This window comes from Mytilus edulis, chromosome 13, assembly GCF_963676685.1.
Source record: "Mytilus edulis chromosome 13, xbMytEdul2.2, whole genome shotgun sequence".
In the NCBI taxonomy this organism is placed as follows: domain Eukaryota; kingdom Metazoa; phylum Mollusca; class Bivalvia; order Mytilida; family Mytilidae; genus Mytilus; species Mytilus edulis.
The window spans coordinates 52559508-52585070 of record NC_092356.1 but is presented as its reverse complement, the minus strand read 5'-3'; the positions used below and the strand labels follow the sequence as shown (position 1 = coordinate 52585070).

General features: G+C 30.9%; 1 protein-coding gene across 1 annotated transcript; it reads left to right on the top strand.

Moving 5' to 3' along the window:
* Nucleotides 1-214: 214 nt before the first annotated feature.
* LOC139501378 (uncharacterized) lies at nucleotides 215-24191 on the top strand. The gene is made up of 9 exons (XM_071290415.1): nucleotides 215-346; nucleotides 13792-13909; nucleotides 14441-14620; nucleotides 15406-15618; nucleotides 17355-17659; nucleotides 18108-18290; nucleotides 18847-18959; nucleotides 20749-20858; nucleotides 23684-24191. The coding sequence occupies exons 1-9, from the start codon at nucleotides 255-257 to the stop codon at nucleotides 23732-23734; spliced, it is 1365 nt and encodes a 454-aa protein (XP_071146516.1). The 5' UTR covers nucleotides 215-254; the 3' UTR covers nucleotides 23735-24191.
* Nucleotides 24192-25563: the final 1372 nt, after the last annotated feature.

The window sequence follows — 25563 nt, the reverse complement described above, 5'->3', positions numbered from 1 at the left end:
AATATTTACAACCCGTCAACAAGGAGTGCTAGTCCTGTAAATATATATATATATATAGTGAACTTTTTAACCGATTCTGAAAAGAAGTGCTCCTTTGAAGGAGGGAATTCCTTATACAGATACAGATTGGTAAACAGGTAAACAGATTCGTAACGAAGTGCTCCACTAAAGGAGGTATTTCCTTATACAGATACAAAATCATCGTCATGCTGAAATCCTTCCCCCTGACTTACATTCCCCAGTTTGCCGACAGCATGGATATGTCTCAAACAACTTATCAAGTTTCTATATGTGTTGGTGCAGTGTCGGTATTACTGACTCTGTTGATCGTTTGTTTTAGAATAAGGTATTATAAAAATCTTTGGTAAAATGAATAACACTGGCACCAATTTTGTATGTTTACTAGGGGTTACACCACAGGAGTTTGAAATCCTATCAATGAGGGGGTCAAAATATACCAAAGTCGACTATCACAGTAGAGCTTCTCTCGAAGAGAGAAGCGACAGGAATGCAACGCATTTTCCTACTTTTTTTAAAACGGACGTTTTGGGTCGGAATAAACGCTATCCGTCGATTGCAAAACATATTTTTACTTCAATTTACCATTGAAACTTCTTTGCAGGTCACTAATTATTCATTTACAGCCTATTTTGATGTCCAGACAGAACCCCATATTTTCTGTAACTCCATACCCGGAAGTCCTAATGAATGAGGATCGCACTGAATATATGCAAATGAGGCAAATTCGTTCATTCAGACTCGTCCCTATCCAGCTCGTCCCAGATTAGGTAAATTCGTACCTAGTCAATAGTCCAATCGTTCCAAAGTGAAGTTATTAATCAGACCTAACAATTTGTTCCAACCTTTTTTTAATGCATATGTCCGTATATATATATCATTTTGTTTTGTGAATCAACCTACATTTGTATGATTACATGAGAAAAATCGGAACTTCCCTGTCCATTTTTTCTGTATATTTCATCATAGAAAAGGTTATTTTTCAACAATAACTTTGAAGATCTTTGAAGGCATTCATGGTTTGTTTTGAACCTTTGTTTTTAATAAACAATGTGTTGATTTTTGCTCATTCAGTAATACATTTTTTGGGTTGTCAATGTTTTTTTTCTTTTTGGTCAATCTGTATCATAATTCAGGATAATCTGTCTTATGCAGTATTAAGTATGATGTCAGTTTATAATTGTATTTGATATGCATGGCATTAACACCTTTGTTTATAACAGAATACAACAGTAACAAATCTTAACAGTTCACCACCATTTAGATTGAAACAGGGTCTGTAGTTATTACAGTGTGCAAGCCTATTTCAAGTCATCAGGAAATAGAGCAGTGGATTCCAAGAGTTCAATTTCATTATTAGGTTGACTATGATTATCGTTGTCAGTATGCCTATTGCCAATTTTCAATGTTGAGACTACAAAATTTCTGATCGATTTGAACTATATATTTACAATGGTGGTCTTTCCAGGTTGGAAGTAGATTTTATATATATAATAGTTTTTGTATAAAAATACAAAAGATTACCCTCTCAAGATCATCGTTGTGGTGTGAATTCTGAATGAAATCCATGTAGCTAATTTGCATGTATGCTCTTATTCCGTGATATTATTTATATTATATATAGGCATATTCTAATTTGATAAGGTATAGAAAGCCTGATAATTTCATTCTCAATATGCTTCATATCTCGTGTAAATATACTATATATGTTGCTTTAAAAGTTCGGTCTACCGACAAGTTCATAAATTCAAACGAGAAATATATGTTTCGTATATTATCATAGACCAATAGAATTATTATATCCATTGTACTACATAAATTTGTACCAGCAATATGCTTCAATTGAAGTCAAAGGCATACCATTTGATTTTAAACATTGGTTTGGGTTGGATTTACCAGAACTATATCTTGTATACATGCAGCTGTTAAATAAATTGGGTATATAAACCAGTAAACTTAATACCCAATAAAATTCCAAACTTGGTGATTTTTGTCGATCGAGCCTGTGACTTTTGTCGCAGAAAGCTCGATCTGGGATATTGATCCGGCGGCGGAGGCGTTAGCTAACTTCTTAAAGGCTTTATATTTTAGAAGGTGGAAGACCTGGATGCTTCATACTTTGTATATGGATGCCTCATATTACGAAGGTTCCGCCAGTCACATGTCCAATGTCCTTGACCTCATTTTTATGGTTCAGTGACTACTTGAAAAAAATTTAAGATTTTTTGAAATGTTAAATTGTCTCTTACTATAAGTAATAGGATAACTATATTTGGTATGGGCGCACGTTGCAAGGTCCTCATGACCATCCGACATATTCACTTGACCTTGACCTCATTTCATTGATCAGTGAACAAGGTTAAGTTTTTGTGGTCAAGTCCATATCTCAGATACTATATGCTATAGTTTATTAAAAAGAAGATGTGGTATGATTGCCAATGAGACAACTATCCACAAAAAAACAAAATGATACAGACATTAAGAACTACAGGTTACTGTGCGGCCATCAACAATGAGCAAAGCCTATACCGCATAGTCAGCTATAAAAGGCCCCAATAAGACAATGTAAAACAATTAAAACGAGAAAACTTAACGGCCTTGTTTATGTAAAAAAATTAACGAAAAACAAATATGTAACACATAAACAAACGACACCCACTGAATTTACAGGCTCCTAACTTGGGACAGGCATATACATAAATAATGTGGCGGGGTTAAACATGTCAGTGGGATCTCAACCCTCCCCTAACCTGGGACAGTGGTATAATAGTACAACATAAGAACGAACTATAAAAATCAGTTGAAAAAGGCTTAACTCAGATGGACAAAAATACAAGTGGACGTGGCCGGGTACTTAAACATCCCGACACAAAAAAGACACAATGAACAGATCTGAGAGTACTCGCAGTTATCTGACAGCAAGTTCAAAGCCACTAACAACTAATAAAAAAAACATGCATCTTAGACTAAATAGGTCTTGTATATTTGGTGTATGGAAGGACTGTAAGGTGGACATGTCCAACTTGTAGTTGTTATCTGACCTTGACCTCATTTTCATGGTTCAGTGGTTATAGTTAAGTTTTTTGGCGTTTTGGTCTGTTTTCCTTATACTGTATGCAATAGGTCTACTATATTTGGTGTATGGAATGATTGTAAGGTGTACATGTCTTACTGGCAGATGTCATCTGACCTTGACCTCATTTTCATGGTTTATTGTTCAAAATAAAGTTTTTGAATATTGGTCTTTTTTTTCTAATACTATATGCAATAGGTCAACTATAATTGTTGTATGGAATGCTTGTATAAAGATGTACATGTCTAGCAGGCAGATGTCATTTGACCTTTATCTCATTTTCACAGTTCATTTCTAAGTGTTAAGTTTTTGTGTTTTGGTCTGTTTTTCTTAAACTATAAGAAATAGGTCGACTATATTTGTTGTATGGAAGAATTGTTAGCTGTACATGCCTTCCTGGCATTTGTTCATCTGACCTTGACCTTATTTTCATGGTTCATTGGTCAATGTTTAGTTTTCTTAGTTAATGTTAAGTCTATGTGACAGTTGTATAAAGCTTCATATTAAGAACTATCAACATGATATCAATGATTAGTAAAGAAGGCGAGACATTTCAGCGTGTGCACTCTTGTTAAAAAGTATTGAAGGTTCCTAGACGAGCCCATCTTTATTTCACAATTACAGATTTAAGAGATAAGTCAAAGCAATCTTTCAAAAGATATTTTAAAATTGTTAGTATGCAAGCATAACCAAGCATTTGTGCCTGTCATTATATAGAACTAAAGGCTCCCAAGCAGTGGTTCTCTACAAGAAGTTCAAAATGTAAAAAAGTTTACGACGACGACGGACGCCAAGTGATGAGAAAAGCTCGCTTGGCACTTTGGGCCAGGTGAGCTAAAAAGGTATTCTTGACTTTAAAAATTGCCTTTTTTTTAAATTTTATAACCGTAATTAAATGAATGAAAATGTCCCATATTGTCAATAAATCACCAAAACCTCACTTGATAGAAAATGAACCTTTTTTTAAATGAATGCATTTTTTTCGGCAGGCGTTCAGGGAATCATTGCAACTTCATTTCATGATACTTTTGTTGTCTCAGTTTATAATATTTTTCGTGGTGAACCCTGGAGTTTTTATACGGGACGGATTATGGTATACTATTGTCCGTCCGTCCGTTGTCAGCTTGTCGGATAATAACCCCAAAAGACTCTGTTTCGGTGATGGTGGAGTGTTTGTTGATTTTATTTTACATATTACATTCTTGCTGTTTAAGGTTATTTCTTTCGATAATGAACTTGGTCAAGTAGAAAAAGATTTTTTGTAACTTTTATGGAAGACGAGGACGGACGTTAAGTGAGAAAAGTTCACTTGACCCTTCTGGTCCAGGTGAACTAAAAAGGGTGATTTTAATATATTTCTTCTAGTGCTTTGAGGAGTTTTCATAAAACTACAGTGACTGGTTTATATAGATTGAAGTAACCTCCCTTTAGTTTTTCATACATTTTTTTATATGACACTGAGAAATTATTTATAGATTTCATAACGAGTGATAATGGATATCGCTTAATATTAACTCGAGTTATTTAATTTTAATATAATAATAAACAAGCCTTCGCCGAGTTGTTATTACTAATTGAATTAAATAAGGAGCTAGATATCCAATTCTCACAAGTTGTTAAAACTAAATGTCGTAGGGTCAACACTCTCATATTTGAAAACGCGACGGACGTATCATGCGTCCATGGCACAGCTTTTTTTTCATTTATCTAAAAAGGAAGAGGAACCAACTGAACAGCGTAGAAGATTCAGAAAATTCTAAATAATAAAAGATATTCTACTAAAAGAGTATGTCCACAGCCCTCACAAAAAGTAATATTGATGAAAAAAAAATAAACATACACACACACACACATTTAATCAGAACAGTTTGGTTCCCATTGACAAAGAAATTTGAATTAATTTTATGTATAGTTAACAATGAAATGAAAAGTTCATCATCATAAACACTGCACGACGTCTCATTAGATTGAAGTTCAATTATAATTGAAATAAATTACCCCCCCTTTTTCCACCTTCGCTGTTTTTTTTTTTGTGTCTTGATCTCACAATACATCTTCAGTTTCCCCCTTTGGCATATCAGGGGAGTGCGGTTTCACTACTATGAACTACAGAGTTGGATAACACTACCCGCCCTATTCGGCCGCAACATTTTCTATCCCTTGTATCTATCACGAGTTTTATTAAAAAAAAAATAGTTGAAAAGGGTTGAACTCATCAGATCGATGAACACTGAAAATTTTATTTATTATTCAAAGATTGCTTTAAAAAATAACAGTATTTAGATATCATTGATTTTTAAGAAAGGTACTTCATACGTATTCAAGAATTAGTTAGGAATTGAAAATGACAGTTATTAAAAAAAATCGTATTGCAAGATCTTAGCGCTACTGTTTATATTATACAGCTGGTATATATATTTCTTTTTATCTATATATTTCAATCTATCACACCTAGATAGATTGAATGTTGATTGTTGCTATTTTTAGACACTATATATTACTTTTTTTTATATATATAAAAAGCTGATACAGTTGAGGATGAACGTAATTTTTCAATCGTATGCGCATATACAAATCCTTGGTATGCGTTTCTTTATTCTACATAGGCTAGAGTTACCGGTATATAAGGGGATGGTTATGATCTCACATGTTTAATCCCATCGCATTTTTTCGCCTTTCCTAAAAGTTCTCTGGGCTTTGTTTGTCTTGATATTTGTTTTTATTGAAAATCAATTACAGAGACAGTTATAGAGGGCCCAGGGGACAGGGCCTCCCATTTTGTGAGGAGAATTTGGATCTTTATACAAAGAATCACTGAAGCATGACTGGAGCGGACCCCTCTTATGCTGTCAGTGGGCACCCTTTCATAAAAATTTCTGGATCCGCCACTGATTTATATGTTGGATCTTAGAGTGAAGTTCATTTTCACTGAAGCAGTACACACTTTTATTTAGAAGCCAGCTGAGGGCAACCTCTAGGTACGGGATTTTGAAGACACATTGGTGGACTTCGGCTATTGTCTGCTCTTTAACATATTCCCCATTTACACAATCAATTTTATATACTTTTTCTATAAGTTTGAAACGAATAACTTCAGCAATTTGTCCACGTTTTATTTTTTCTGAATTCTAAATTTATCCATAAAAAGCAAATTCCCCATTTCCATTCTCAATTTTATGTAAGGTGAAAATACATATGCGATTCATCATATCTCTTTTGGCATAAGAATAAGAAAGCATATATGCATATAAAACCTTGAAATCTTGTTTTAAGAGTTAACAGACATATTCTATTAGACTTTATGAACCAATGAAATAACCAAAACGATTGATTTTCATTGCACCATCTTTTGATATTATATTGTTTTTCTAGACATGCTAGAAGCATAAATCAAAGGTTCTTTTTCATAATTTTTTCAATATTTAATTTCTGTGCATATTTATTTGTATTTTAAAGATATCTTTGTTTTCCCATTAATAACAATTTAATTCATATCCCCCATTTCTACAAATACTTTCAACATATAAATGATCCCTTCCTTGATATTAAAGAGTAGTCTAAATTTCCCGCCTTTTTAAAACCTTTTATTCAGATGAGTTATTTCCCTTGGCTAATAGAACAATCAAAATTAATAAAAAGACCGGGTTTTTAAATAGTTTACCATCATAATAATTTAGAATAAATTACTAGCAAGTGTCTTATTAATCTGTATAATTTATTTCGACTGTTTGTTTAATTTATAAGAATACCTCATTTGCATATATTCAGTGCGATCCTCATTCATTAGGACTTCCGGGTATGGAGTTACAGAAAATCTGGGGTTCTATCTGGACGACAAAATAAGCTGTAAATGAATAATTAGTGACCTGCAAAGAAGTTTAAAAGGTAAATTGAAGTAAAAATATGTTTTGCAATTGACGGATAGCGTTTATTCCGACCCAATACGTCCGTTTTAAAAAAAGTAGGAAAATGCGTTGCATTCCTGTCGCTTCTCTCTTCGAGAGAAGCTCTACTGTGATAGTCGACTTTGGTATATTTTGACCCCTTATTGATAGGGTTTCAAACTCCTTTGGTTACACTAATGTCCTGACAATGTCCTAACAATGTCCTGACAGAAATGTAAATGCCTAATTCTTTTTTGTTATTGGAAGGATTTACTTGAAATTTGGAATCAACCAAGATGAGAACTTATATTTAATAAATAAAATAAAAAAAATTAAAAAAAAAAATTTAAGACTTAAAAAACTTGACCTGACCAACTTGACCTCGAAAATACTATTGTCCTGACCGATATGAAACGGCTAAAAAATAATTTATTATTGACAGGATAGACTTCAAATTCCATACCAAGGAAGATTAAAACATTTATTACAAAAATATAAGAAAAAAAAATTAAAAAAATAATTTTAAGAGTTAGAAAACTTGACCTGACCAACTACACATTTGCCGCGACTCATGTCCGGATCGATATAAAAATGATTCTATCTATTTTGTTATTGTAATGAATGAATTCAAATTGAGTAGTAAAGAAGTTTGCAACATTTAACAAAGAAATTAAAAGAAATAAAAAGAAAAAAAATGTTGAAAAGACCAAAAAACTTGACCTGACCATTATAGGCTATTCACCGAAAAAAGGCATGTATCTTTAAAAAATAGAATGACTATGTTAATTACTTAAATAAATGTCTTTAAGTTTGAAAACCATCATTATCTTATTAAATTTTTAAATGACTAAAAGAAAAAAAGTGAACAATTATTGCAAGGGTAAATAATATTGACCTGACCACTGTAGGACTTGATAAGGGAGCTACCATTTGATTTTTATGGGGGGGCTAGGATGAAAAATTTTGTCCTGCATTTTTTTTTAGCTGTAATCTCTGTCCTGCCTTTTTATTTTTCACTCTGTTCGGTCCTGCCTTTTTTTTTTAGTTTATCCTGACTTTTTTTTTACCTAAATTGTCGTCCTGACTTTTTTTTTTTGCAAATGTCTCATCCTGCCTTTTTTTTCACTCAAAACTCCTGTCCTGCCTATTTTTTTCAAATTTCATCCTAGCCCCCCCATAAAAATCAAATGGTAGCTCCCTAAGTTTTCTAACTTGTTAACCTCTTACCTTAAATTAGTGCAATTAAAATATCCGATCACAATAATATTAAAAACGACATTGAACACGAGAGATACAGTTGAAATGAAGGAAAGAAAAGTGTTAGGCCCAGTCCCAGTTGCTGAATGTGAATATTGTTTATTCATGTTAACATTCTCTTATTGCCCTATTAGTTAATCTGATTAGGGGCTTGTGATGATTAGATTAATGACCTATTTGTTAATCCAATTAATTAAATTATGAACTTGTGCTATCATTAAGACTGATTATAACACCGAAGTTATACCAGCGCAAAATTCGGAAATAGTGGAAAATATAGATATGCCAGAAACACCAGGAAAACAATCGTCCACAACGGAAACACCTAAATCGAAGAAAAAAAATAAATTGAAATGTAAGGAACAGGATACGAACACTTGTGAAACACCTAAAAAGGGAAATAAATTGCGATTTTCAGAGGATGAGGATGAAATACAGCTAATATCGCCGTCTGTGTCACCGAAGAGTATAAACCTGCCGACTTCCGATGAAAAAGCGAAAATTAGCAACAAACGCTAAGAGTTCAAACCATACATTGTACACCTTGGGTAGCCAGTTTAAATTCAGAAAACAAACTTATGTTGGAAAATAATTCATGGCTATGTTCCGAAATTATAAATGTGAGCATGAATATAATAGCGAAACAATTCCCACTTATATCTTGATTACAACCAACAACTTAATTTGATTGAATCATTTTTCTGTAAGAGAAAATTGTGTGTTAATTTATTGTATTTCTTTGTGATTCCAATATAATATTAATGTATATGCTTGTATACACATCCTTTTCAAACAAAACGAAGCCCATTTCCTGCTTTTATATGACATGTATAATCACTCAATAACTAGATAAAACAAAATTTATTGATTGTAAAGAACATTCCAAATTATGATTATAGTAATTAATGTAGGTGTGTTTTAATTTTATTGATTCTTGTCACCTTTCTTTGCCTTTATTTTAATACATTTTTTTAACTTAGTTATTGCACCAAGAAGAAAAAGAAAACTTTCTATTAACTTAGTTATTAAAATCAGTAGGTAGCTAGCTAATCACTATACATTTTTATAGTTTTTAATTGACAGAGGTTAATAATTCAATAATTAGTTTCATTAGTCAATTTGAATTATTAATCAAATTAAAGTAGATTTGTGTTACAAAGCGGTAAACAATACTCACAGTCACTCAGCAACTCATATTTCCCCTATCTTTTCATTTAACAAAATTTATTTGCTTTGGATGTTGTATTTTATGGATAGGAAATATATAAATTCAATTACAATATAAGGTAAGAACTAAAAATGTTGTTGTTTGTGTATTAAGTTTAAGGGGTTAAGTCAAGTATTTATTTCCTTTGAAATATTTTGTTTCCAATTTATTGCAGCAAGTATAAAAATAAAAACGTTACAATTTGACTTGGTTTCAATTAAGAACTCAATCATACCAACACTGTTGCAAGTATTAGCACTTTTATATCGGTCATTTACTCATAACAAAGTCGATGTTCGTCAGGTCAAGTTTTTTTTACCCTTAAAGTATTTCCCCCCTATTTTTTTCAAATGAGTATTTACTCAATGTTACTTTCTTGTCTTGTGTCAAATTTGAAGTCAATCCGACCGAATTTGAGAAATAAATTACCAGTTTTATATCGGTCAGGACATTTGTCACGGTTGGACGTGGTTGGTCAGGTCAAGTTTTCTAACTCTTAAAATATCTTTTTTCTTTTTTTTTTCTTATATTTTTGTAATAAATGATTTAATCTTCCTTGGTATCGAATTTGAAGTCTATCCTGTCAATAATAAATTATTTTTTAGCCGTTTCATATCGGTCAGGACAATAGTATTTTCGAGGTCAAGTTGGTCAGGTCAAGTTTTCTAAGTCTTAAATTATTTTTGTTTTATTCTTTTAATTTTATTTATTAAATATAAGTTCTCATCTTGCTTGATTCCAAATTTCAAATAAATCCTTTCAATAACAAAAAAGTATTAGGCATTTACATTTCTGTCAGGACATTGTCAGGACAATAGTATTTTCGAGGTCAAGTTGGTCAGGTCAAGTTTTCTAAGTCTTAAATTATTTTTTTTAATTTTGTTAATTCTATTTATTAAATATAAGTTCTCATCTTGCTTGATTCCAAATTTCAAATAAATCCTTTCAATAACAAAAAAGTATTAGGCATTTGCATTTCTGTCAGGACATTGTCAGGACAATAGCATTTTCGAGGTCAAGTTGGTCAGGTCAAGTTTTCTAAGTCTTAAATTATTATTTTTTTTTTTTTTAATTTTATTTATTAAATATAAGTTCTCATCTTGGTTGATTCCAAATTTCAAGTAAATCCTTCCAATAACAAAAAAGTATTAGGCATTTACATTTCTGTCAGGACTTTGTCAGGACATTGTCAGGACATTGTCAGGACATTAGTGTAACCCGTTTACTAGGGGTTACACTAATGACTGGACCGAATGACAGGACCAAATGAAAAATGCTAATAACTTTTTCGTTTCTCAAAGGATTGGTCTCAAATTTGAAATATAATAAGATTTCATCATTTGATAAATAGATTTAAGAAAAAAAATAAAAAAGTTTTGTAAGAAACTTTAGAAAACGTGACATGACCAACTCTGATAATGACAGGACCAACATCGAGAATGACAGGACCAAATAAAAATGCTAATAACTTTTTTGTTTTTCAAAGGAATTATCTCAGAATTGAAATATAAAATGGTATGTCATATTTGAAACCAAAATGTTATAAAAAATACACATTTATTTTCAAAAACTTTCGAAAACGTGACATGACCATAGCTGACTGACAGGACCAACAACGACAATGACCGGACCAGATGAAATTGCTAATTTCTCTTTTATTTCTCAAAATATTTTTCTGAAATTGGAAATATAATAAGATTTCATCATTTGATAAATAGATTTAAGAAAAAAATAATAAAAAATTTGTAAGAAACTTTAGAAAACGTGACATGACCAACTCTGATAATGACATGACCAACATCGACAATGACAGGACCAAATAAAAATGCTAAGAACTTTTTTTATTTTTCAAAGGAATTCTCTCAGATTTGAAATATAAAATAATATGTCATATTTTGAAAAATAAATGTTATAAAAAATATAGAAAGTTTAAAGTGACATGACCATCGCTGACTGACAGGACCAACCTCGACAATGACAGGACCAGATGAAATTGCTATTTACTTTTTATTTCTAAAATATATTTTTCTGAAATTTGAGATATAATCAGATTTAACCATTTTATACATCAAGATAGGAATAATATAGAAAAAAAATATTAAAAGCTTGCTGTAATGTGACCTGACCAACACTGACAATGACAGGACAAACCTCGACAAGGACAGGACCAAATAAAAATTGCTATTCACTTTTTAATTTTGAAAAGGAATTATGTCAGATTTAAAATGTAATTAAGATCTCATCTTTTAATACATCAATTGCGAAAACGTGAAATGACCATAGTTCCTTCTATAGAAATCCTGGTTGAAATTAATAATAATAATTAAAAAAACACACATTAAGATTGAATGATTTAAAAGTTTTTAGAAAATAAGGGAAAAAAGCTAACTTGGGGAAAACGTTAGGTCTGCGAACGCCAACCGCGTTATTTTAACTTTTTATTGGTATATTGTATCAAACCGAGTTGTAGAAATATTGCTGTCAAGTTGAGCCTGAGAAACTTTGTAGATTTATTAAATCTATTTCTGTGAAAGTCTATCCTCCTGGTTAGTACAACTATATGTTTATTTATCTTTGGTGTAAATATTTATCATATGATATCAGAGACATATAATTGTATTATATGTCTCTGGTTATATATATCATGGTAATATCTTCTCTGTAACATGTATTTGGTTTGATGAGAATAAAGATCATTCATTCATTCATTCATTCAGAATATTTTGTATATTAATTACCGGTCATAATCTGACACGTCTGAAAACAATTATAAGGTAACAAACAAAAGGTGTGACCAGAGACATATATATGTATATATGTCTCTGGTGTGACATAAGCCATAAATAAGTTGATAAATCCAATAAAGATTGTGATGACAGTAATTAAAATCACATAATAGTTCATGTCGTTGTTTTAGTAATATTTTCAGAACAATAAATAATTATTTCCATGTATGCTTGAGTATATATGCAGGGTATATCTTAATAGTTCCCCCCCCCCCCCCCCCCCCTCATAATAAATAAACAAATAAACATTTCTTGAAGTATGCCCGACCCTTGTATGCATGATTTCTTGGTAGTTTTAAATATTTTCATAAAATATAATGAATCAAACATTTTCACGGACTACTTTAAAAGGTTTGATATCTTTCCATAGTGGCTTAAATTGGGCCTCATGATGTCAAGAAATATTATGATGATAATTCAATAAATCTGAATTTATCTATAGTTTAATGAACTATCTCTTAAACTATAAAATGATTATATACAATAACATATAAATATTTCGAGATCTCTTTCTTAAATATAGTGATCATTCATGTCTTTTTGTCTTGTGACTCTGCATGTCCTGTGACTCTCCGCCAACATACGTTTAGTAGCTAGGTCAAGATTTTTAACCACCATAGAATATATTTTCCTGACTGATTTATAAGATATATCTTACTGATTATGAATCAGAATTGAACAATTTCAGTAAAATAAGAAAGAAATTATGATTTTTTTCATCGGCCAGATCATAGCCGATGTTGGTCAGGTCACACAACCGCAAGCTTTCAATACGTTTTTTTTTCTATATTTTTCTTATATGATGTGCAAAATCATCTAAATTGTCATTAATTCAAATTTGAGAGGAATCTTCTGACAAATGTTATGCATAATTAGCATTTTTATTTGGTCCTGTCATTAATTGTCAAGGATTGTCCTGTCATTGACAATGTTAACCAGGTCACATTTCAGCAAGCTTTTTATACCTTTTTCATATATTTATGTTTAAAATGGTATAATCTTCACATATTTTAAATTTCAGAGAAATATTCTGCAAAATAAAAGAGAAATTAGCAATTTTATTTGTTCCGGTCATTGTCGAGGTTGGTCATGTCAGTCAGCGATGGTCATGTCACGTTTTTGAAAGTTTTTGAAAATAAATCTATATTTTGTATAACATAAATGTTTCAAAATATGACATATCATTTTATGTTTCCAATCTGAGAAAATTCTTTTGAAAAATTAAAAAGTTATTAGCATTTTTATTTGGTCCTGTTAGTGTTATTGTCGAAGTTGGTCCTGCCATTATCAAAGTTAGTCATGTCACGTACAGTTGTCTTGAAATGGAAGTTCCTTGATCATGTTCATCATGTTCATAAATTATATACTTTGTGTAGGAACAGATATTATGGTCTTGGTTATACCGAAGTTTCTATTTGAACTTCTTTCATGTGTCAAAAATATACATTCAATGACAGTGTTTGCTGTTTATAACAAGAAAAGTTTAAATTGTAGTTTGAACAGTTGAACAACTTATCATGCTTATTCTTCATTTTAAAGATGTTTCTGTATATATAATTATTTTAGGAAGATGATTCCAGTTAATGTGAATTGTTGGTTTTGTAATATGGATTCCACTGTACAATATGGTTTGAAGAATAGCTGGGATTGTCCCAAATGTGACCAGTATAATGGATTCAATGAGGTAAATATATAATTTGACAACAAAACCTACATTTGTATGTATAGTATTGACACATGGCCTTTATGATTAGAAACTTAAAACAAACGAGTTACCTTAAACACATTAAAAACTTTTTGGTTTCTTGGTTCTAGAAAATCTTGTTTAAACATTCTATATGTTTTAGGTTCATATATACGGATATAAGCTTTGAATTTATTTAGGACAAAAAAAGGAAATATGATTATTGTCATTTCAACATTTATTCAAGCGCAATTTAGAAATGATGATGATTTTTTCACTTTAAGCAGTCAAATTTTGTTAAATTTTATCGAAATAAACTAAAGAACATCTCTGATGTATATTTGGCTTACAAGCAAGTCAATAAGTTTACTCATTTAAGTTTGTATTCATGCAACCTATAATTTGACTTTTAGAAGAGAAGGTTGTTCATGTGTTCAACATGTGGTTCATTCTTTAAAAGTAAAATGATGTTAATATTTGATCATGTTGATCAATGTTGATAGTAAAATGAAATTTTGATGTTTTTTTCAGGATGGTGATTACAACAAAGATATACCAGCTATGTATGACAGTTCTGTCAATAATGTAGTTGGTTGTCAGCAGGCAGAATTCCTTACAGCAAGTAATATGGGGCGACAGTTTTGTGTCAAATGTCACGGGAATAATCATCTTAAAGTTAAACTTTTGGCAGGATTCAGTCCTTTAAATTGGGTAATGAAAACAATATTTGTTAAAACATTTATAGTGCATAAGTGGATTAAGAAACAAGTTAATACAACTTCTTTAACTCCTTTCCACTTTGGTTGTGAGAGTGCTACCTTGTAGTTAAATCTACAAGAGTGCATGTCTTTTACATGCAAGATATATTGCTCTCTAAAACAATATTAGAAAGCCATTTTGTGTACATTTAAATACATCTTCTTTTGTAATCTTTCTGTTCTTTTGACAAAATCAACTTGAAGATATATTGGATATGTCTGTACGGTATTCATACATGTTATACATCATGTACATGTTCTAATTTTACTGGTTTTATAAATCAAATTGAAAAATTAGAAATTGCAAAATTTATATTGCATGATTGAGCTGTAAATAAAATTAAATTACAAACAATGTAAATTTCTTTATATACTTAAAATTATTGACTAGATATACTTCCATACTGCATGCCATATACTGAGTGAATATATTTTTGGTATATTGATTTATTAAAAGTATTTATTAGATCATTTCATGAATAAGGTTAATTTTTCAATTACCTTACAACCAAAGTCTGTTCTTGCAAAAAAAACTCATAATCAAATATACCAGGCTTATAATGTTCTACACAATATTCACAAGTTTCATCTACAAAAGACTCAGCAGTGACACTAAAAAAGTTAATAGGTGAAAGAAACAGATATTTTGCCAAAACCATTTAAAGAATGATGTAAAATTAATATTTGTACATGCTATTAGTGTTTATACATAGATTTTACAAAAAAGTTAACTTGTAGGATGATTATGATAATGAATTTATGATCCACAAAGAAAATATTGAGGAAAGTTATGGTACATGTGTGAATTGTCAATTGATGGTAGATAGAGAAATTGAGAAACAGGATCATTTGCTATCAAGGAAAGTCATGCAGTATCATCAACAAAAGGCTGCTGAATATATGGAGAGGAAAAGTCATAAAGAGGAAGAACAAGAAAATAATATACCAATTGTAAGAAAATACATTGAATTTATAATTTTCATAACATTTAAGAATCATAGGACATAAACAATGATAAAATGTGTGTTTTGGTTTCTAATTAGCAACCTTAATTTCGAGCTAATATTTGAATGTTTTAAGAAGCATTTCTAAAAAATTGTTTCAACAATTTATGAGTTTTATAACCACTTTCTTATCTTGATTATAACAGCAGGAATCAAAGCTGCCTTGCCTTGTTCATTAAATAATTTCAAATAGTGAGTTTGAGTATAGTGATATAGTTTTTATCCTTCCAGCCACATAAACTATGATCCTTACAAATACAAAGAATTAGGGAAATAAAATATGATTGCAATTAAGATAACTATATCTATTTTACATGAAGACTGTAGACATGGTAGAGCAGACATGTGGACAATTACACACGAAGACTGTAGACATGGTAGAGCAGACATGTGGACAATTACACATGAAGACTGTAGACATGGTAGAGCAGACATGTGGACAATTACACATGAAGACTGTAGACATGGTAGAGCAGACATGTGGACAATTACACATGAAGACTGCAGACATGGTAGAGCAGACATGTGGACAATTACACATGAAGACTGTAGACATGGTAGAGCAGACAGGTGGACAATTACACATGAAGACTGTAGACATGGTAGAGCAGACATGTGGACAATTACACATGAAGACTGTAGACATGGTAGAGCAGACATGTGGACAATTACACATGAAGACTGTAGACATGGTAGAGCAGACATGTGGACAATTACACATAGAATGGATTGTTTATAAAGACTGTAGACATGGTAGAGCAGACATGTGGACAATTACACACAGAATGGATTGTTTATTCCACAGATCCAGGAAAATCAAAGACACCCAACTTTCTACATCTTGATTTTTGTCGAGCCTGCAACTTTTGTTGCAGAAAGTTCGACATAGGGATAGTGATCCGGCGGCGGCGTTAGCTAACTTTTTAAAAGCTTTATATTTTAGAAGGTGGAAGACATGGATGCTTCATACTTTGTATATAGATGCCTCATGTTATGAAGTTTCCATCAGTCACATGTCAAATGTTCTTGACCTCATTTTCATGGTTCAGTGACCACTTTTTGTGTTTTGGTCTGTTTTTCTCATACTTTATGCAATAGATCTACTATATTTTTTGTATGGAATGATTGTAAGGTGAACATGTCTAGTGGGCAGATGTCATCTGACCTTGACCTCATTTTCATGGTTGAGTGGTCAAAGTCAAGTTTTTGAGTTTTGGTCTTTTTATCTAATACTATATGCCATAGCTCAACTATATTTGGTGTATGGAAATATTTTATGATCTATATGTCAGTCGCGCAGGTTTAATTTGACCTCAACCTCAATTTCACAGTTCATTGCTCAGTGTTAAGTTTTTGTGTTTTGGTCTATTTTTCATAAACTATAATTAATAGGTCAACTATATTTGTTGTATGGAAGCATTGTTAGCTGTACATGTCTGCCTGGCATGGTTCATCTGACCTTGACCTCATTTTCATGGTTCATTGGTCTTTGTTTAGTTATCTTGGTTAATGTTAAGTTTATGTGACAGTTTTTAATAAAGCTTTATACTTAGGACTATCAACATAATATCAATGATTAGTAAAGAAGGCGAGACATTTCAGCGTGTGCACTCTTGTCTGTATATTTACTGTTTAAATATGTTAAAGGGGTTCCTTAAAATAATATGGCCTTTTATTCCACAGATTCAGGGAAATCAGAGGTGCCTTACTTTCTACATCCTGAAGATAATTTCTGTTATCGCATTACTTCTGGTGATAGTCTTACAGAGTTATCCTTCTTTGTTCGATAATATTCCAACAAAGCAAGTTAATAGTTGGCTCCAAAAAATTACAAGTGACTATACAGAACTACTAAGTAATATAGATATACCACCACTTACAATCATAGGCAGAAGTATTATGAACTGTACAGTGATACAACTAGCCATAATCATAGGATGTATAGCTGATTTGATATCAAAAAGAATTTTAATGAAACAAAACTATATGTAAGTTCATTTTATGTAAGATAGCTTTGTCAATACTAAAACATTTTTTTTGTAAAATGGTTAGAGTACTCATTAACAAAACAAAAGAAGCAAAAGTAAAGGGTTTAGGGAATGGTCTCAAGAAAAATACAAAATTTTTAGAGGTTGTGACACATGATTAAATCTCTTTTGTTCTTTACCTACTGTAAATTATAGGAAGAAAACCAAAACCAAAATAAACATAAAAGCTGAAGTAACAGTAGTAATAAACATGAGTATCAGAACTAATTTTGTGAATATTCAATATTTATGTGTGTCTCATTTTTTTGATTATCAGAAAGTGATACACAAAATTGATAATTATTCAATACATGCAATAAGCATAGTTTTTTTAATGTCTTGATATATCACTTAATATTTATCATAATAAATACTCTCCGAACTGTATTTACATATCTTGTCCTTTCAGATTAGGGTTTGTAGATCTGGGATCATTTGTTCTGTGGTTTGTAGCGTTCCTGTTTCAGTATATATTTAGTGAGTGGTCAGAGAAAAATGCAGAATTGCTGATGAGTGTTACAAATCTAGTCTTCACTTTTACTTCCATGGTTGGCAAATATCCAAGACAACCCATTCAACTTAAAATAGCCAGGTATGATGCAGAATTAACTACTGTGAATTTAGAAATTATTTCAAGTTTTTTTATTAATGTAAGTAATGTTAATATGGTTATAGAGGGATTGCGAAGGTTCAAAACTGTTCGGAATGACCAATCACTGTCCATATACATCAATAAGCTGTTCCTACTAGAATTGTCTCACAATTCTATATATATTATTTTCTCCTTAAATGACTATTTTTACCATATTTTGTTTTAACTACAATCTCGAAACATATATAATTGGTAAAGAGAAACTTGCAAACATTTTGAACTGAACAAGATTAATCAATTGATCAGCATTGCAGAAATTGTTATTTAAAATGTCACTATGTAGTAAATGTCAGATCTAGACCCAGTATTGGTCTTGTTAGTAGTTGCCCCTAGATGATAGTTTGCCATACAAACCAATCAAATTATTTTATGTTTGTTATTAAAAAAACAACCCAATAATGCATTAAATTCATTAATTACCAATTGCTCATGACATGTATATATATATTTATTTTTTTATAAACAAGCAGAAAGATGTCTTTAATGTTATTTTCAGATATCCATTCAAAAGATTGAATTACAAACAACGTACAGGACATAACAAACCAGACATTGAAACCTTTGCTTTTGGATCTCCAATTAACAAGATAAAAAATGGTAGAAATGGTGGTTAGTACTTTATTAAAGGCTTATTCTCTATGACTTTTATTAAAAGCATATTGACATTTTCTAAACCATTATTAATTTTGTATTGATTTAAATATATGCAGATGTACTGGCATGTCAGTTAACTGCTAGTAGTCTGTTATTATTTATGTATTATTGTCATTTTGTTTATTTTCTTTGGTTACATCTTCTGACATCAGACTCGGATTTCTCTTGAACTGAATTTTAATGTGCGTATTGTTATGCGTTTACTTTACTACATTGGTTAGAGGTATAGGGGGAGGGTTGAGATCTCACAAACATGTTTAACCCCGCCGCATTTTTGCGCCTGTCCCAAGTCAGGAGCCTCTGGCCTTTGTTAGTCTTGTATTATTTTAATTTTAGTTTCTTGTGTACAATTTGGAAATTAGTATGGCGTTCATTATCACTGGACTAGTATATATTTGTTTAGGGGCCAGCTGAAGGACGCCTCCGGGTGCGGGAATTTTTCGCTACATTGAAGACCTGTTGGTGACCCTCTGCTGTTGTTTTTTATTTGGGCGGGTTGTTGTCTCTTTGACACATTCCCCATTTCCATTCTCAATTTTAGATGTGGTAAGATTGTCAATGAAACAACTATGTGGTAAGATTGTCAATGAAACAATTATGTGGTAAGATTGTCAATGAAACACCTATGTGGTAAGATTGTCAATGAAACACCTATGTGGTAAGATTGTCAATGAAACACCTATGTGGTAAGATTGTCAATGAAACACCTATGTGGTAAGATTGTCAATGAAACACCTATGTGGTAAGATTGTCAATGAAACACCTATGTGGTAAGATTGTCAATGAAACACCTATGTGGTAAGATTGTCAATGAAACAACTATGTGGTAAGATTGTCAATGAAACACCTATGAGGTAAGATTGTCAATGAAACACCTATGTGGTAAGATTGTCAATGAAACACCTATGTGGTAAGATTGTCAATGAAACAACTATGTGGTAAGATTGTCAATGAAACAACTATGTGGTAAGATTGTCATTGAAACAACTATCCAAAGAACAACCATGTGACCAATTACTAGTTACTGTGTGGCCTTTAAAATATACCAAATGGTAAGTTATAAATGCCCCTGTATATCAAAAGACAAAACAACTGCCTGATTTATGCTGAACAATGAATGAAAGACAAAAATGGCAGTCAGTAACCAATAACACCCACTGGATTCCAGGTGCCTTACTGTGGACCATATGACTTTTGTATAGAAGAGAAGATGTGGTATGATTGCCAATGAGACAACTCTTCACAATTGACCATAACAAGTATAGGTCACTGTACTGTTTACAACAATGAGAAAAACCCATACCACGTACAAATTGGTGCATATTAATTTATGAAGAGCCCAGAAATGACAAATGTGAATTGAGAAAGGAGTAGGAAACCGTCTAAAATTTAACTGAAATGCTAAAATTGTGAAGATTTCAGTAATTTAGCATGACTAAATGATCCTAGTACCCTATATATGTGCATTTTATTGTCAAAAACAGACCATATTTATGTAGCAGAAGCATTCTTTCCACTAAATAGCTAAAAGATTACATTTTCACAATTTTTTAAAACTGCTTTATTTTGAGGCCTTACTGAACCTACTCCCTTTTGTTATTAAGTCAACTTTGTCTAAGAGTTTTGACCTTGATTTTTCCAGACTTGCGAAAACTATAGAAAAGTAGGTTGTAAATTATATTAGTACTAAAGTAATGACTATAATCATGTAAGTCAATAAAACTAGTGTGCCATTATATTTCAGGACTATTTGATTCAAAGTTTGTCAGTCAAGACACCAGTCCTGGGATATCATTACTTTCAAAGAAAACATCACAAAGACTATTGATTTCACCAGCAAAATTTCTGAAAAAGGTAACCAGTAATGTGAACAGTAGATTGTTATCTGTAATTGGTTGAATTAAATCTTTAAGGGGGTTCGCGGGTCTAAATCATTTATATAGGATTTCACTATATTTTTCTATAAATGAACTTTATCTTATAGTTAATAGAAAAATTAAATAAAAAAGTGGAGTCACCGTTCATTTGCGCTCACAATCTGCCTTCGAAAGGAGCATACATTTTTGTAAAGGTGTTTTTTTTCTGTTGAAGCAATAGGAGAAATAAAGGTAATATCAAAATAAAAAAAGGAAATTTATTACAGAAATCGCTCAAATTTTACAATAATTTAGTTTAAGTACAGCTTAAATGGAAAATATATCAAAAAATATAGGTCACCGATGAATTAAAAAAGATATTTCAATTTTAAAGCAAAAAAATGGCATTTTTCCACCAAAGGGAGATAATTTGGAACTTTTTCAATGATGTATACATTTTAAAAGTCATCTGGGGCCAACACGAATTGATTGTATTAAATGATTTTTGTACCGTATGATAAAATAACAACTACAAAAGGTAATAAATAAAATTTGTAATGAAAAACAAATGTTTAATTTTTTTCTGAAATTTTTATACCCTCGAGCCTCCTTTAGACTGGTTAAAGGTCAAAGAAAACATCTGACTTTAAGTTTCTAATGCTTGAGAATATAGACATTCACTCACAGTATTTCTTTTATAGGTTACAAATTTATTTATGTTTTTATTAATGAAGTAGCAAGTGGGGAAATGAAATGACAATAAAGAATTTGTTGTGAATTTTATGTTTAAGGAGATTATTGGTTAAGTTTATAAATGTTATTATGTAAGGCCACGGTTTTTTAATTTGTTGGTTTACGGATTTTCCCCATGAAAAAGTCCGGTCGGTCGGTCGGGAAAAAAAATGAAAAAAAATCATCTTTGAAGACAGAAAAATATGTAAAATCAATATATATTTCACCTTTCTAACAATATGTTTGTTATGCCATTTTATCATCATTTCTTAAATTTTAGTTCATGAAACATGAAACATGAAAACTTAATTAAACGCCTATTTCTACATATACAATATGTATTCAATGGCGTTGTACATAAATGACATATAAAATACAAAAATACTATACAAAAATACAATATGTATGTACTATACCAAAAATTGAAAATATACACTGTGATACACAAGAAAAAAGTCAGAAAAGTTCAAAATAATTTTCGAAATACAATGTTTTCAACCGACATTTGAAAGTATCCAAAGATTCAGAGTTTTTTACATTTGTACCTAGTTCATTCCACAATTTTGGCCCAATAGTACTAAAGCTTCTATCTGAAAAAGTTTTCTTTTTGTTATATGGGACTGCATAACAACCAATAGATGACTCTGACGACCTTAATGAACGTTTCGACACTTGAGGATTTAACAAATTGATCAATGAAATACTTGAGGATTTAACAAATTGATCAATGAAATATTATTGCTCAGATAAACATCGCATGACATTGTCTAATAATTTACAGTAAAAAAAAAGGAGGGTGCACGGACAAAGATGAAATTAAATCGTCATTTCAGAAACAAGAAAAATAGATTCGCGTACCTCTTAATCAATTCCAGAAAACTTGGTGAATAATGATCTTCAAGCACGAAAACTGATAAAGAAACGTCGTACGAAAATAAGTTTCAACACACGTGTCAAAAACCTAATAGACTCGTTCATTGGAAAAACGAGATTATCGGGTCAATCTGTTGTCTCGCATTCCTGTTTTTTATCCAAATGGACGATAATTTTTTTATTATCTATGAAACAAGAAAATTCCAAATGATTTGTTAATATTCAATACTTCAACTTGATGCCTTCAACCTATCCACATTTGGACAAGTCTATTTCTATGAGATGATGCATCTTACGGACTGATGACAAATAAGGGAAACGAACTTATTGTGTAATTGGTTTTAAACACAAGTTTCGTTCCGCAAAATTATTTGTGCAAACGACATTTCAAGGTCAGTTATTATGATAATTGATTTGTCTATATTTAAAAACGTAAACTGGAAGTTTTATTTTTTCACAACAGCAAGTGTTATCAATTTTGTTAGTGATTAATGCATTTCATTTCATAAAAAAAAAATATTTTAATTATTTTTCAGGGATAATGCATTTCTTAGGGTCGGCGGGAATAAAAAAGCATGAAAAGTCAATTTTATTTTTATTCTGGAAATCGGCAAAATCGGGTCGGCAGATCCGTAAACCAACAAATTAAAAAATCCTGGCCTAAGATATGAATACAGCAGTTCCAATGTAACCAAATTAAAGACCTTTAAATAAATTTATCTATATATTTTTAGTAACTAAACTAATTAGAATATGAAAATAAGAAGATGTGGTATGATTGCCAATGAGACAACTCTCCACCAGAGACCAAATTGATTCAGGAGTTAGCAACTTTAGATTGCCATTCTGTCTTCAACAATGAGAAAAAACATGTGCCGCAATGTAAGCTATAAAAGGTCCATGTAGAAATGATAATGTGAAACAATTCAACATAAAGACCTGATTTATGTACAAAACAATTAAAGAAGAACAAAAATTATATACAGCAACAAATGACTACTGAATTACAGGTTCCTGACTTTGGAGTCATTATTGAGTAAAGGGGATGTATTGAGAAAAGGGAAACACAGTCCTTATGATAAAGATAAAGATTGCAGTTGACATATTTCAGTGGAATAAGTTAATATCAGAAATTTCTCTAATGTTAGTAGAAGCTTACAAGTTCTTGGACATAATTACTTTTTATCTACAGATGGTTTTTTTATATTTTTTTTGTAGGATTCAACAAGAATAGATAATGATAGTAGAGTTTCTGCAGGAGAGGAATAGAAAGTATATGATACACAACATGTTGATGTTTTGGAGGAAAGGTTTAGACAAATGACGATATTTAAAATGATAAATCACCCTGAATAATATGTCCATGAAATATTTGTCACTGGACTTTTATCAAACCACAATCATTAAATGGCATTGGATTAATTTGACTCTTTGTATCATATATTTGAACTGCAATAGGATGGTTTCAATTATAATGCCATTTTTAATTTTTCATTTAACATTGACAATAAAGTCAGATCATGCTTAAAATTTTGGCAATGCTAAAAATATTTTAATTTAAAACTTGAAATTGTTGAAAACAACAGTGACTTACAGACTATCTCATGTTTTTTCTTTGTTGTTTTATTTATGATGCAGCATTACTGTATTGTTTATTTTCAATGTAGTTTGTTAATACTTTTTATATTTGTGTACAGTAATAAAGTGTTTTTTACTTTTTTTAAAATAACAGTCTTGTTATTATTGACTCCCTTGACTGGTTTTATGTGGTAACTCACAAATTTACAACAAACAGTTGATGGAGTACCCTCCTTGGTCCTAGAAAATCTACATTTCTGGTGACTGTTATGTATTTTAGAATCTTTTTTCCTTAGTTGAATTATTTATGTTTTTTCTTAGTTACACTTCTTTGAATAGTGACAAAAAATTGCCTGCTTTCACATTTCTCAACAGAATCATTGATAAAAACCAGATTTTTTGTATATATTACATTTTATATTATGCTTTGTTCTGTTTTAACTTTTAAATATAAACAGTATAGGAAATATTTTTAATGTATCAACATAAGAACGCTTAATTTGAAGGAAAAAAAATATATGATTTTTGTGCAGTTGTACTGGATTATCTTGATTATCTCCCTTTGTTTCATAGGAATTGATATTATTATATCCCTTTGTTTCATAGGAATTGATATTATTATCTCCCTTTGTTTCATATGAATTGATATTATTATCTCCCTTTGTTTCATAGGAATTGATATCTATGGCATAAATCTTGTATTTGTACTATTTCCATTGTTATGTTAAACTTACCTCGTTAAATATATAATCAATTTCACTTAAATTTCTAAAATTATCTACAAATTAATATTTAAAATTCCTTGATAACTAGTAGATAGAAATTGTAAATATGGGCACTTTTTCTAGAAAATACTTCAACAAGAACCACATTTATTTCAGCTTAACAGCATCATTAACTATTAAACAGAAAAACACCCAAAAAAATATTAATGGATGTTTATAGTTTTACTTATTTGAATAAGAATTGGGTTTAAAAAAGTATGTACTTTTATAATTTTTCAGAAATGCATTTTTGTCAAGATTATCTCCCATGGATTAATCCACAATGTGTTTCTTGCAAATCTGTGTATGGATGTGTAACTAAAATTTTGATACATGTCAATAAATACTCAATTCATATTTTGTTGTTTTCATCATTGATAACCTTCAACATTGGGAAACTTCCTCCCATTACATTTTACAACTTCTAACTAACAGGGAAATTTTCTTCCTGTAGACTTTTTTTCAGAATATTATAATAGCACTACTGCTGTTCAACCAAATCTGATGACCCCTTGCCTTCCACATGAATAATCAGATAGTTATAACTCATGGCACTAGATATTGATTGCCATGATCACCAAAACTTTACCTTGTTCACTAATCCATGAAATAACGTCAAGGTCATGTGAAAACTGTCGAAAGGTTAAAAACATCTACAAATCCACATTTTGAGCAAATATCTGAAAGTTTGACCTCATTTTACACAAAAAGTAGCACATGAAGGTATATTTTTCATTACATATTTGATTTTAAAAA

What these genes read in the sequence shown, in the direction of transcription:
- LOC139501378 (XM_071290415.1), top strand. Translation starts at nt 255, where the DNA reads ATGGATATGTCTCAAACAACTTATCAAGTTTCTATATGTGTTGGTGCA. An exon ending in ATTCAACTTAAAATAGCCAG is followed by an intron (nt 18,291 to 18,846) that starts GTATGATGCAGA and finishes TGTTATTTTCAG; the next exon opens with ATATCCATTCAAAAGATTGA. An exon ending in AAAAAATGGTAGAAATGGTG is followed by an intron (nt 18,960 to 20,748) that starts GTTAGTACTTTA and finishes ATTATATTTCAG; the next exon opens with GACTATTTGATTCAAAGTTT.